At 41.4% G+C, this 14464-nt stretch overlaps 1 protein-coding gene across 2 annotated transcripts; it reads left to right on the top strand.

Annotated features, from left to right (window-relative positions):
- Positions 1–2509: 2509 nt before the first annotated feature.
- Positions 2510–13063, top strand: LOC101174676 (bile salt-activated lipase-like). Of its 2 annotated transcripts, none has more exons than XM_004072899.5 (12): positions 2510–2659; positions 4543–4690; positions 4798–4917; positions 5665–5862; positions 6553–6683; positions 6783–6890; positions 7043–7166; positions 10301–10487; positions 11089–11292; positions 11707–11904; positions 11988–12095; positions 12883–13063. In XM_004072899.5, the coding sequence occupies exons 1-12, from the start codon at positions 2600–2602 to the stop codon at positions 12977–12979; spliced, it is 1683 nt and encodes a 560-aa protein (XP_004072947.2). In that variant the 5' UTR covers positions 2510–2599; the 3' UTR covers positions 12980–13063. The 2 variants fall into 2 exon arrangements, with proteins under 2 accessions (XP_004072947.2, XP_020561901.1); XM_020706242.3 differs by having other exon boundaries at positions 10298–10487.
- Positions 13064–14464: the final 1401 nt, after the last annotated feature.

The raw sequence follows: 14464 nt of genomic DNA, 5'->3' as shown, positions 1-14464 counted from the left end.
GAGTCGTTCTTAATCCGCACTGGAGGCTTAGGGTTCCGATCAGGAAAGTGAACCCCGAAGAAGAATCGCCTTCGGCGGAGGAAATCTCCCCTGCGCTTCTGACCGCGATCGGAAAGAGAGAAAAGAAAAGAGAAAAACACCAAAGTTTTCCGTTTATCGGAGCCTAGCTTTATTTCCGGATAGCTTTAACCGAAGTGATTCTGAACCTTTTGGCGACTCAAAATCAGATTATTAGTGGAGCCGGCTTTCCGGGGTTCGGTGTCGGTAAAGCGGAGTTTTATCTGTTTAATAAGGAGCTCAGAGACACGTTTGGGTGCAGAGAACCGCTGCAGCCTTTATTTTCCTTTTCATTCACATATCCTGAAGTTCATCTGTCACCTTATGTCATGAACCTGTCATCCGAACACCAATGCTGAAGTAAACAGTGTTACATACACCTCTCCTCCAGATGAAACGTCCCGATCCAACATAAAACAATAAAGAGGAATGAAAATAGTCTGTTATATTAGCATTACAACTTTGAAAATGCCAAAAAGTGCTCCTCCACAGACGGAAGCGTCACAGAAACGTAGAGATCTTGTCTTTAATGGAGAAAGAAAGGATTCAGGTGGACATCTGCAGGGACACTGACGGCTTCGGGCTGCAGAGATCCTGCAAACCACCCATCGATGAATAAAACATGAATAAATCATAAAACAAACTAACGAATTTCCAAACATTTAGAACGTTATCAATAAACATTCAGCTCACCTCTTCAACAAAGTTTAGTCGGTCTGCTGCTGCTGTGTGGCGTTCACCTGCTGCTCATCATGCTCACTTCCACTTAATATCGTAAATTTAATTTAGGACTTAAAATCTTTTAATTTTACTGTTTTTGGTGGCCCTAAATCTCCGTCGTAGAGCAGCCAGCGGGCGAAGCGATTTTTTAAACGTCTTTTTAATGCTGCAGCCCGTGCAAGACAGGAGGAGCCAGTGATGATGACGTTTGAGATATCTTTAACTGTTATTCTGCCTAGGCAGAACTGAATTGCAGATATCTACAATTGTCATTTAAGATGTGTGACGAGTTGAATGTCGTTTTCAATGACGTCATTGCAGATATCTTTAATTCAGTTTTGCCTAGTCAAAACTGAATTATAGATATCTCTATCTGTTGTTTCGACTAGTCACAATTACGTTACAGATATCTTGAATTACAATTCCAACTATCCAAAATGTAATTACGACTAGTGAGAAATACGTTGCTGATATCTACAATGTTCATTCCGGATAGTCAAACTTAGCCTTTTAATGTTAAAATGGCCTGCCATACACGTTTGCCATGGGAATAAACAGTTTTAAACAAATGGGAAAGTGTTTTCAATAACCACTGTGATGAAAACTATGTGTGTGTCTGTGTGCACGTGCGTGTTTACTTTTTGGCGTTTTTATCATGATGGAGGACATGTATAAAGAAAACTAAGATTAAAATTGCATTTCTGAGGATTTCTTTATTCAATCCATGAGGGATCCGGAGCAGATGCAAAAAATGTTGTTGGAAAAAGAGCGTATTTGTGATCTAGAAGCTACAATGGCAAGCCACAAGCTCCAACTAGTGATGTATCCACTTGTTGACGACTAGATGCATGCACGACATTGTGATACTCTTCTGAGCTGGTATCTGGATCAAAACTGTACGACTGGATAAATACAGCACAATATGCGTCACTATTTTTGTTGTAATGTTAAGTTGGGGCTGTGAGGGGCTGCAAGCTTGTGGCAAAAATTGTTCATAAAGGGATGATGGGATGTAGGGGCAGGCTTACTCTATGCCAACAGTCCCGTCCACAACTCAGAAATACATTTCTCATGAACTTCTGCCGTCCTGCAGGAACTATGTCCTAGAAAATTACACAGGTTTTTTTATTTTGTTTCAAAATGTTTGACTTTGTCTAAATAATCATAATTAAAAGATCACTGGGAATGCTTTGAAAATAGATCAAAAGGTGCGGGGAGTGGGACTTTAATAAAATGTACCTTAAAGATCTAAAACCACATCCTGGCTAAAACCCCAAGCTTTTAAGACTCATTTTCTAATCCTGTTATAATCATGAGCTCCCAGCTCATTACAACGGTAAAAAAAAATGTTGAGAAACAAGCAAAACCTTATTTCAGCAAAGATGTTTGGTTTTAATACGATTTTTGCATAGAAAATGTCTTTGGAAAACGGCTGTCAGTCCTAGCTGCTCCAGTGTTTGGAGTGAACAGCAGCTGTGTGCTTCACAGCTTGTTGATCGACCTTCACCTCAGAGATTCAAGCTAAGGTGACGTTTTCTCTGTCAAACATTTTTCTCAGAAACTTTGTGTGAATGAAAGTCCCACTTTTGGGAGCTTTTCTTTCAGTCACACTATTTTAAAGGCAGTCTGACTGGAACTTCTGGAATGTCTTGACCTGATTTGTGATCATAGAAGCTAGAAGTTATTATGGAAAAAGTGAAATAGAAGAGATTCATGCTTTCAGAAGCTGCTATGGTGTTCCGTGTGCCAGCAGCAGCCATGGCTCAGATAAGAGTTTGCTATAAAGCAGCACAAGCTGCAGCAGGTTCAAACACATGGTGTGATGAAGATGATGCTGGTGGTTCTGTTGGCCGTCTGTCTGAACTCAGCTTTGGCTGCAAAGGTGAGTTCCATCTCAGTTACCGAGTTCAAACCAGCTTTTAGGATCTGTTTTCCAACCATTAAAGTGAAATTAAAGTGTTTAAAGACAAATGAGTGAGCCAAACTGCACCCTCTGATGCCACTTTTGTGCAACAGCTATTATAAATATGCAAAAAGGTTTTTATAATGGCATCTGCTATTTTCCCCCACCCCAAACATTGATTATGTTTGGATGTATCATAAAAAATGCTGGGAAAACATCCCTTTTAAGTAAATAATTTCATTAAACAATGACATTTTTGAATGTTGCTATTTCCTGTTGTTTTTGTTTTATGCTCATGTTCATACTCATGTAAATATAAATGTGTTTTAATCTTTCCTTTATCTAATTTATTTTTTAACATTTTATAATAACAGTTCTGTGTAAATCTAATTTCTTTACTCTTTTAATTTTGGGTATTGTAGTGCTTAAAAAATAACTTTTAGTATGTTAATACATTTTATTATATTTTACAAACTTTTAGTGAAAAATGTTATGCACTTTTCAGCTGTGGCACAAAAACGCCACCCCTTGGTATTAGGTAGAAAATGCAATTGGAGGCGCTGGAAAATTATGATCTTAGAGATTTTTTTTAAACCAAAAATACAGTCAGAAACAGGTTTAAAATATGATGTGACATTCTTTTTGTCTAAAATCCTAGGTATGTAAAATTTAATTTATCATCAAATAATCAATTGTTTTGTGCACTTCTATATTTTTGGACTAAAAGTTAAGGTGGATGGAGCCCTGCATGAGCCTTCATCCATTATCAACATGCAGCAATCTCTCCTGTTCTTCTGGATAACAGTTTAGTGCTGAAGTTTGTGTCTGGAATCACTAAATAGCTGGAGATCAAAAAGTCAGTGTGTGCTCCACAAAGGCATGCAGGTACAATTCCAAAATGGTCATTGCAAAGAACGGTGCAGTCCACACTAACCATAACATGTCTTTCGTGTTCTGGGCTATCCTCAGGTTGAAATTTATCTAATTTATTTTCCGTGATTTACTTTACATGACATTTGGATTCATTCATCTTAGAACAATCCTTCCTGGTGTGGTCCTGTGTACATATTTTTTACAAGTTAGAGCCACTAAAAACTGTTAAAAAAAATTAAAATGTTTTTCTAAGCCTTCAGTCTCTTTAGATTTCAATATAAATGTTATCAAAAATAGGGCATTGGTGATAACAGTGGTATTTTAATAAAACCTTCTTACTACACTCATTGAGTTGCAGAATGCCATTCCCATGAAAAGTCTAAACATGTGCAAATGGACTTCCACATTCCAAACTCTTGCGTTCACACGTAGCTACGCAAGTTTTTACGATCCTGCGGCCCTTGAAGGTGGAAAGAATGTCGAACTTTAAAGAACCAGGGTCTTGGATTCGGTAGGGATGTAGTAATTTCGGTTTGTGTCCGCCTGGAATTCTATGACACCAAGTCTTTCGAATATTGGAGTAGAGCTGTGAAAGGAAAAGCTTGGGGCAAGATTCGTGAGGTTCACACCGCTTCGACATTTTGCACCAAGCCTCCTCCAATTGTAGCCAGCATTCAATAGTAAACAGTAACAACAACAAAAAAGAAGAAGCCCTTACCTGCTTGTACAGTGTGATTCCATGGCCTAAAAGCCCGTTCTTGAATCGCTCGTCGCATACCTGTTGTGAGTGTAGCGTAACATTGGAATAAATATCTATAGAACAAGTCAAACTATTTCAGATAATCTGATATCAATTAAAAACAATTCTGATTACAGAATGAATAATTTATTTATTAACAGCATTGATTGATGGCTTTTCAAATACATGTGAATCTACATAAAAACAGCAGATCAGACTTTGCTGCATTCTGGTTTGTTTGTTGGTGCAGCTGGGTGTGGTGCAGACCGAGGGCGGCCTGGTGGAAGGAGAGAGCATCAGAATGAGTCTTTTCAGGACTGTTGACGTCTTCAAAGGTGTTCCCTTCGCTGATGTCCCGGGAAAGTGGGAGAAACCCAAACCCCACCCGGGGTGGGACGGTAAGAGTTCAAACTCACCATGAGCTGGTGTGGTCCAGTGAGTCGTTACATCCCAGAGAAGCATCCAGATGACAAAACAGAGCGTTTCTTCTGGTTTGTGTTTTAAGGGGTCCTGAGGGCTACAAAGTATCGAGATCGATGCTTGCAGGTGACGCTGCTGCAGACAAAAACCCACGGCAGCGAGAATTGCCTTTATCTGAACATCTTTGTTCCCCAGGGGCTATCCTGTAAGTTACAAAAATTTTAAAAGATCTTCATGATGCAAAAAGTTCTGACATGGTGAATGTCTTCACATGCAGGAAAGTCCTCTCATAATTTTTACATTAAAGGGCTGTTCCGCCAACAGTTACCTTTCCAGGGTCATAGGGCTGTTGGAGCCTATTCCAGCAATTACTGGGTGTAGGTGCCCTTAAAAAAGCTGAATTTCAGAAATATCCTCAAAGATACTTCTATTCTGGGTCTTTATGTGTTTTTAAAGACCGATTCCAATGACTGATTCTCTTGTGACATTTTTCTCATGATTGAGGACATATATAAAAGAAGTTAAGCTTAAAGTTGTATTTCTTTGTTAAAATCATTAATCAGGAGCAGACGGAAAAATGCAGATCTTGTTAGTTACAAAGAAAATACCTTGGGCGGGCCACAAGCTTGTTCTATAGAACCTCTGCTGCATTCTGATGCATTCATTTGCAGACAAATAGACAAATATTTCCATGTATGTCTATTTTTTCTCATCTAAGCTGGTTTCTGGCTCAAAACTGTACAACTGGAAAACTTCAATATTCCTTACCATTTTTGTTGCACCGGTAATGCTAGATTGGGGTTGTCAGGGGCTGTAAGATAGTGGAAGAGCACACGAACAGAGAGCTCTCAGCAACAGGGAGGGGAAGGGGGGTTTCAACTGAGGTAAGCGATACAGGTTTTTTAAATTGTCAAAATATTGAGTCAAATCTTTGATCCTCGTCTTTTTCTAGTGTCCACCAACCTTCCAGTGATGGTCTATCTGTTTGGAGGAGCATTTCTGCTGGGGGCGTCCAACGATGTGGCCATTCTTGGAGACTCTCTTTATGATGGCAAGGAGCTGGCTGACAGGGGGGACGTCATCGTCGTCACTGTGAACTACAGAGTCGGCACTCTGGGTTTTCTCAGTACCGGAGATGACCGACTGCCAGGTGTTTCACTGTTTCTGGAGAACGTGACGCATACAGAATACATTTCCGGTTAATAGAACAGAGCCCTGTGGCATACCAGTGGTGATAGAGACAGACGGGGGACAAAATGATGTACAATGTCATGTTTCACGGCTAACAAGTGTTCATTTCTCTTTTAAATTAAACATGCATCTTAAAAATAGGAACCAGGAGAATGGCAATGATTAAATGAATGCCCTTCCTGACATCATTTTGACCTGGCTGAGGACCGGCACAGGGAGACCCAGACTTGGGCCCCCTTGTGGCAACATACAGTAGGCAGTAGCGTAAAGGGTCTTGCCTAAGGACTCGCACTGGATGAAGCTCAGTGTGTGGGTGATGTTTTCTTGTTTCCCATGCGTCAGTCCTACAAGCAGCCAACTGAGCCATCCAGCCGCTAGCCAGACAGGGGAAATACTTGTAAACACGCAAAAGGTTTTAAGTTATGAATTTGAGGTTTTTAGTTAAACTTTTCCAGGTTTGTGAACTTCACAAGTATGAATAAATGAACTGTTATTTCAGTGCACAACACCAGAGTTTCACATTTGTACCTTTATATATCTTTGTCACAATATGCATCCTTAAGGTTGGTTTTTCAGTTTTTAAATGCTTTTGGTTTTGCTTATTTTTTTCCGTTTACATCGAAAAAAGACATAAACCTGTCTGTTTTAGGTAACTATGGTTTGTGGGACCAGCATGCTGCCATATCCTGGATCCGCAGGAACATTGCAGCGTTCGGAGGGCACCCCGACAACCTTACCATCTTTGGCCAATCAGCTGGAGCTGCCAGTGTTAGTTACCAGGTCAGGTTCACAGACGAGCCACAAAGGGTCTCATGTTGTCGTGTCAGCAGGTTGGTTCCTGTCAGTTCAAGGCAACGTTTTTCTGTTGACTCGTTTCAGATGATCTCTCCGTACAGCAAAGGATTGTTTCGAAGAGCCATCAGTCAGTGCGGTGTGGCCCTCAGTCCCTGGGCACTCCAGAGAAACCCCCTCAAAGTCACCAAGAAGGTTCTTTACACCACAATTCATACAAAAAAAACAACATTTTAAGGTTATATTAAATATATTGACAGCCTTAAAGAGATAGATGAACTCAGGTTCTTTAAACTAAACACAAGCCGTCTCTCTTATCTGAATTTGGGCTCTTCTTGTTGCAACAGATCGCTCGGAAAGTCGGCTGCTCAAACACCAACGTGGACGAGATGATAGCCTGCCTGAAGGGTAGCAATCCTGTTGATCTAACTCTGGCAGGAAAAATCGACGTTCTACTTATTCTGGGAAAAGGTCAGAATCAAGACTTATGGGATTCATGGCAACTTTTCAAGAACTTTCCCTGCCCTGTTATGGGGCTCATTAACTGCAGGATAACTGTGGGCTGTGTCTCACTTTGCTGGAGCAGCTCAAAATGCAAACAGGAATTCTTGCAGTGGATGTCAGCTTCCTGATGCATGCTGCAGGGGTTTTAGACATTTTTAAAATAAGGATTATTGTGGGTCATACTCATTGTTGACCTTTACTAATTTTTCCCACTTCAAGAGCAAGTACATTGAAACAAATGTGTCACTTTTCAAAATGTCTATGAAGACTCTCATTCATCCAGGTTGGTTCCATTGTAGTAGTTTTAGGGGATGTCATCTGGACTTGGTTTTAAAGTTGGAAGACGTTTCACCTCTTATCCAAGAGGCTTTGTCAATTCTGAAATAGCTGGTCTAAGAGCTGGTATATATGCGCTCATGGGGGAGGAGTCAGACCTGAAACTGGAGGTGTTGTCCACTTAGCCTACGTGGTTTCGGGTCGTTAATAGTCCTTTGTCCTCAGCTGGGGGTTGGGGAGTCAGTGACTCCCTCTCCAAATGGTCGTCTCTTTCAGCGGTTAACGACTCAGGTGGAACTGGTTTGGTTTGTTTAGGTTTCAAAACACTGCCGTAGATGGATGGAAGAATAAACCTGAGACCACCATTCTTATTAAGAGAAGGTTTATCCTTCTTGACAAAGATGGCTTCTTTTACTCCTCGCTCAAACCATCCTTTCTCTCTGGCTAGAATTCGGACTTCACTGTCCTCGAAAGAGTGGTTCGTGGCCTTCAGGTGGAGATGTACTGCAGACTCAGGTCCACTTGGGTTGGCTCTGCGATGTTGGTAAAGCCGCTTGTGTAGCGGTTGTTTGGTTTCTCCTATATACTGTTCATTGCAGTTCTCTTTGCAGTGGATAGAGTACACATTACTCTGTTTTTAGCTGGGAATTTTGTCCTTTGGATGAACCAGTTTCTGTCTGAGGGTATTGACTGGTTTGAGATGAACTGGGATGTTATGTTGTTTGAAAATCCTTTTAAGTTTTTCAGACAGGCCTGAGATATATGGAATTGAAATACTGTTCCGTTTGGTCTCTTGTTCCTTCTTGTCTTGTTTTTGGAGAGGGAGTCACTAGCCGCGGTTACATGGGCAGAATATCTTGATCGGATCAATGGTCGGGTTAAAATTCACCCGTGCACATGGGATCAGAAAACCTTTTTCCGATTAGAACAAGCGTTCCCATGGCTCATACCTTTGGTCGGAATAAATCGTTTGGGCATGCGCAGTAGTGGTAAAAAAAAAACCCGGAAGAAGAGATGCGCCTCGTTGTAAAAAGACCGCTGCCACAGACTTTTGTGCAGCAGCTCCGTAACACGAGGCGATCTTCCAAACGTGCTTTTATTAATGTTATGAATAGTATGAAGCGCCTGCTCGCTCATCGTTTTTTTAATCTGTGTGGTCATTGCTTTTTATGTTGAAGAACGGAGCTGGAAGAGTTAGGACAGGCTATAAACACGCGCTAACAACATTAGCCTTGCTTGAGGACACAAAATCCAGGACCGTGCGAGAGACACGGCAATCTACATCTTGGCTGCACGTAAATATGTGGGATTAACATCGGCCTTTATTTTGCCGGGACAGTTTCTAAGGGCTGAGCAACATTTATTTCTGCTCTGAGACGTTCACACACCGCCCCAAACACGGTTCCTCCTGAGTCCTGCAGCCGCTAACCCAGAGTGGCGGGACGGCTCCCAGTCTGAATTCTCCCACACATAACAAAACAATAAAACGCACACGTAACTAAGCATCCCTCCCTCCCTTCACACACAAAGTTATCTGGCTCCTCTGCTCACTTGGTCCAAAGCGCTGCTGCCCTGCATACCCCTCGTGAAGGAGGGAGAGGCAGAGACCCAGAGGGGCGAGAGCGGAGCGGTGCTTTTCACGGGGCGTCCGCAGAGCAGCTGGTCGGTCCCGTATGAGCTCCAAAGCTTTCTCTCAGCGAAACACCGTCTATGCATGACGTAACCCAGAGCAGCAGTGACACATTATCGGAATGACCGTTTACATGCTCTACGATCGGATAAACGATCGGTATAACCCACCTATCTCGATCGGAAAGAAATTCTGATCCGAATGAGTCTGATCGGGGCAGAGTATTCCTAACGGCGCGTTTACATGACGCATTTTCTTTCCGATCAGGCGTTCTTTCCGATTACTTTTGCCCATGTAAACGCGGCTACTGACTCCCCAACCCCCAGCTGAGGACAAAGGACTATTAACGACCCGAAACCACGTAGGCTAAGTGGACAACACCTCCAGTTTCAGGTCTGACTCCTCCCCCATGAGCGCATATATACCAGCTCTTAGACCAGCTATTTCAGAATTGACAAAGCCTCTTGGATAAGAGGTGAAACGTCTTCCAACTTTAAAACCAAGTCCAGATGACATCCCCTAAAACTACTACACTTTTCAAAATGTAACCATTTGAAGACAAAGATGACATTACAGAACAACGTTTGCACAATTTTCCTTGCTTCCAAGTGACAATTTTCACTCTCTTCACAACTGTTGAATATATTGTAGGGATCCCTGGACATGACATTGAAAAATGATGAGAAATAGTTCCCTCAAATGGGCATTTTGTGCGCACTTGCCTTAGCAAGCTAGCACAAAATGCTAACTCTTCTAATTCTAATTTGTGGCCCGCCAAACAGCAACTTGTGCACACAACACAGTTCTTTGTGCACAGCAAGTAGTATTTTGTGTTCACAAATGAGCATTTTGTGAGGAAAAGTTAGCATTTTGTGTGTTCGAGTTACCATTTTGTGCACACAAGTTAGGATTTTGTGCACATAAGTTAATATTTGTGAATACCAGTTAGCATAGGCAAATAGGCATTGGTAAACTAGCACAAAAATGCTAACTTGTGCTCATAAATTGCTAATTAAATGCTAATTTGTGTTCACAATAAAGCAATTTCTACAAAATACTTTTTGTGTGAACAAAATGCTAATTTTAGCGCATTTTTTTTAATTGTCATGTTTAGGTATCTGTACATTATTGAAAGGTGATTAAAGACCAGAAATTTCTCCTAAAAAGGTTTCATGTTTTCTTGGCTAACAAGCAGGTGTGGTGATGGACCTTCTTCAACTCGCTCCAGTCATCGACGGCGATTTCATCCCCAACGAGCCAAGTGAGCTTTTTCACAACGCGGCTCAATTTGATTACTTAGCTGGCATCAACAGTATGGATGGACACTTTTTTGCCGGAGTCGATGTTCCATCCATCAACCTTGGAAATGCAAATACTACGGCGTAAGTCTAGACTCATTCAAAGATCCAGTGGCATCCTTTGAAGTCAAAGTTTTAGCTGCAGATGTGACTTTTTTGCAAAGCTCCTTTGAACATGGCACCTCTGCAGTTCTTTGCTGTCTTTGTGTTCATATGTTGTTCCACAGGGCAGGATTCCTGGACCACTGTTGTTTTTGGCTCTGTGTAATCACGTCAATGAAAAAAAAAGGAAAAACTTTGATCAACCTTTAAAAAATCAACTCTTAACCTATTAGAAATTACTCAACTGTACTTTCGGCTCCAACAAAATGAGTTCAATTCAGTCACCATTTTTTCGCAATACAGACGCTGCCAGGTTGGAGCTAGACGTCAGTAAGCAGCGGTTGGTTCTAATCGGTCTGAGTCATTATTTCTATGGCAAAACCTTTCACAATCAGGAATGTGGGCTCAGGAGAATCTGTGAATCAAATATTTCAAATTTTTGGCTTTTTGGAACCAGCGGGTAGTTCCTGTTTGGCACGTGAGGGGGGAGGAGTCACTCAGTCCCGTTCTCATGAACATGGACTCATCCTTTCTTTTGTGATCCTGTTTTCCTGCTCACGATGTATTGATGTTTCCTCTTCAGAGATCACGTGAAGGGTCTGCTGGCTGGTCTGACCAAGGAGAAGGGGGACGCCGCCATCCCCTCTGCCTTCAGTGTCTACTCCACTCACTGGGGTTCGTTTCCACCGCCAGACGTGGTGAAGAAGACTGCGACTGATATTGAGACAGATTTCCTTTTCCTGGTCCCAACTCAGGCGGCCCTTCAGCTTCACACAAACTACTCAAGGTCAGTTCTGACAGCTCCAACAGTCAGGAGCACATTCATTAAAGCTTTATTATCTGATTGATTTTAACAACGATACAATTCATATTCATAATTTGTGGTAGATAATACGATTCATACTTAATATTGCTTCCTTTTGAACGATCTGATTCACTGACCTAAAATGGATTTACGTGTCTTTGCTAAATTTAAAATGTTTCCACACATTGGATGGCTTGATCATTTTATGCAGCCGTGACACGTGTGTGTTGTCTGCTGTGATTGTACTTGGTTGTTTTTATGTTAAATTTATTCATCAAATCTAATCAAGGGTAAATATGAACAATGTCGTTGTATAACATAGTGAAGTTTAAGTTTTCATTTCAAGCTCACCACCCTTTCATTTTCCATGCTTTGATGCTGCTGTTTGTCCGTCAGCGGCGCCCGTACCTACTCTTACCTGTTTAACATGAAGACACGGATCCCCGGGTTTCCGTGGTGGGTGGAGGCCAATCACGCCGAGGATTTGCAGTATCTCTTTGGTAAACCGTTCTCCACCCCGCTGGGCTATGCCCCCCGTCATCGAGACCTCTCCCAGTACATGATTTCCTACTGGACCAACTTCGCCAAGACCGGGTAGAGATGTTGAACGTTGCTGACAGAAACCAGCCTAAGGCAGCTCAGTCTCCCGGTGTAAAGATCCACACCCCTTTTTCCAGTGATCCCAATAGTGGAAACAGCAGAGTCCCAGTACCTTGGCCCCCCTTCACCAGAAACCACCATCCTTACCTGATTATCAACAACAACATGTCTAAGTCCTCCGTCAGGTGCGAACCCCACTCCTCCCTCTCTATTGGAAACCTCATATGTTTCTTGTGTTATTTCTTTATTCTTTCCTTTGAGGCTTTTTTTTCGAGATTCTCTTAGATTTCAAAGCAGACACACACACACACACAAACACACACACACTCGCACGCAAGCACAACACCCACACCCACACACACACACACTCATAAATGAAAAAATTGGATAAGAATTACTCATTCTCAAAATGCATTATGATATATAGATTTCCCTTAAGTTTTGAAGGAGCATTTGTAGTTTATTTCTAAGGACGTATAAGACAAGTTTATTCATGAATTCTGCCACATGGACAGAAAAAATATGGTTTTGCCCACTCATGGACATGCTTTTTTAAAAACTGTACTAGATGAACAAATATTTATTAATTACTATAGTCTAAACCAGGGGTAGCTATTCTTATTTCTGCCATATACAATATATTTCCATAAGTATTTGCACCTACCTTGTTTTACATACAAATTGAAGTGCCATCCAATTCCTAACCCATGGAGTACAATATGATTTTAGTCCACCTTTTGCAGCTTTTACAGCTTCTGAGAGCGGCCCATTCTTTCAGAAATGTCTGCATGTCTGAGTGCTTTATTTTATGCAAAGTGATTAGGACACCTGATCATTCTGATTATTTGGATGGGTGGACCAATACTTTTGGTAATATATGGAATACAAATTTTCTTGGGCTTTTTCTTTTTGATAAAAAAAAATCCTGTCTTATCTGAGGTGACAGAGAAAACCTCTGGTTTGTCTCCTCAGCTATGACCTGAGATCTTATTATGTCAACTACTGGACTCAAACCTACAGCAGCCTGCAGAAGAAGACTGGGAAAGAGTTCAGCCAACGCTCTGTCTGAAGTGTCTGTTGGTTTTGCACATTTTTGAAACAGCATTAATTGTAAACAATGGAAAATTGAAATAATAAATAATGATGAAATCTTCTCTGGTAATTATTTTTTCTTCACCAAGACATTATGTGCCTCTTTCAGTCACAATTCCTCAGTTCAGTTCATAAATGTACAAACCTGAGGTAAAGACTAAAAATCAGGAGAAACCAGAATATTAAAAAAATTGATCTGCTGCATATTCTGCCTCCTTTAGGAGGCGCCACAACCAATCGTCCGCATCCATCGAACACTATCTTCTTCGTCCTTCTCACTCACACTAGCCACCCTCACGCCCTCCTTCTCTATATCCATTAACTTACTTTTGGTCTTCCTTTGTCTTTTTCCTGGTAGCTTCAACCTCAGCATGCTTTTACCAACATAACCACTGTCCCTCCTCTCAAGGTGTCCAAACATCTCAATCTGCTTTCCAGCAAATATCTCAAGAACATCTACCATAAGATGTTCCTTTGATATGTTCATTCCTGATCCTATCCATTCTGCTCACTCCCAAAGAGAACCTCAATATCTGCAGCTCTGCTACCTCCAGGTCTGCCTCCTGCCTCTGCATTAGAGTCTCTAAACTAACAACATGGTTGGTCTCACCACAATCTTCTACACTTTTTTGTTCATTCTTGATGAATGAACACATCAGACCTGAAGCCTTCCTCCACCCGTTCCATCCTGCTTGCAGATACCTCTTCACCTCTTTCCAACACTCTTTGTTGACTTAAAGTCCTCCACTTTCTCCACCTCTGCTCCCTGTAACCTCACAGTTCTCTTGAGTTCCTCTTTTTTAAACGCAGATTCTCTGTTTTGCTGCAGCTGACCTTCATTCCTCTCCTTTCCCGAGCAAACCTCCATTTACCTCCAATTGTGCCCTGTTGTCACTATACAGTAAATCACAATGTCATCTGCAAACATCATGGTGCATCCACAGAGATTCCAGTCTCATCTCATCTGTCCTCAGAGATGAGAGATCCTTAGAATTTGAAGGAAGCCAATCTCTCCACATGCACTGTAATGAATCATCCAAACCATCCCATCTTAGTGCGAAATGTTGAAGTGGTACAAGTCTCGCAAATCTTGCTCAAGCTTTTTCTTTCACAGCTCTATTCCGATATATGAAAGGCTTGGTGTCATAGAACTCCGACTGGGCATAAACCGCAATTTTTAATTTCTCCTCTATGATCAAATTTTAAACAGTTGGCACTTGAAATAAAAGCGATGCCATCCATACGTCACTACCAAACCCGAGTCCCTGACTAGTTAAGGTTCGACCTGGTCTAACTTGGTATGTACAGTGCTCAACATAAATGAGTACACCCCACTACATTTGTCAGAAAACATTTAGTGTCCTTTCAGAATCAACATTTTCTGTGAAATACTACACTACAAAATACACTTATAAAGGTAAGACATTGATTGTAAAAAAGATATGTTAATTTGCTCACACAA

Source organism: Oryzias latipes, chromosome 9 (assembly GCF_053564925.1).
Source record: "Oryzias latipes strain Hd-rR chromosome 9, Olatipes_Hd-rR_3.1".
In the NCBI taxonomy this organism is placed as follows: domain Eukaryota; kingdom Metazoa; phylum Chordata; class Actinopteri; order Beloniformes; family Adrianichthyidae; genus Oryzias; species Oryzias latipes.
The sequence above is the reverse complement of the archived record's forward strand: the minus strand, read 5'-3'. Positions and strand labels throughout refer to the sequence as shown.

Bases quoted from the DNA above. Each gene is read 5' to 3' on its own strand.
- LOC101174676 (XM_020706242.3), top strand. From the start codon at position 2,600: ATGAAGATGATGCTGGTGGTTCTGTTGGCCGTCTGTCTGAACTCAGCT. The intron at 4,691-4,797 runs GTAAGAGTTCAA...TTGTGTTTTAAG, and splicing joins ACCCCACCCGGGGTGGGACG to GGGTCCTGAGGGCTACAAAG. The intron at 12,096-12,882 runs GTGCGAACCCCA...TTGTCTCCTCAG, and splicing joins ATGTCTAAGTCCTCCGTCAG to CTATGACCTGAGATCTTATT.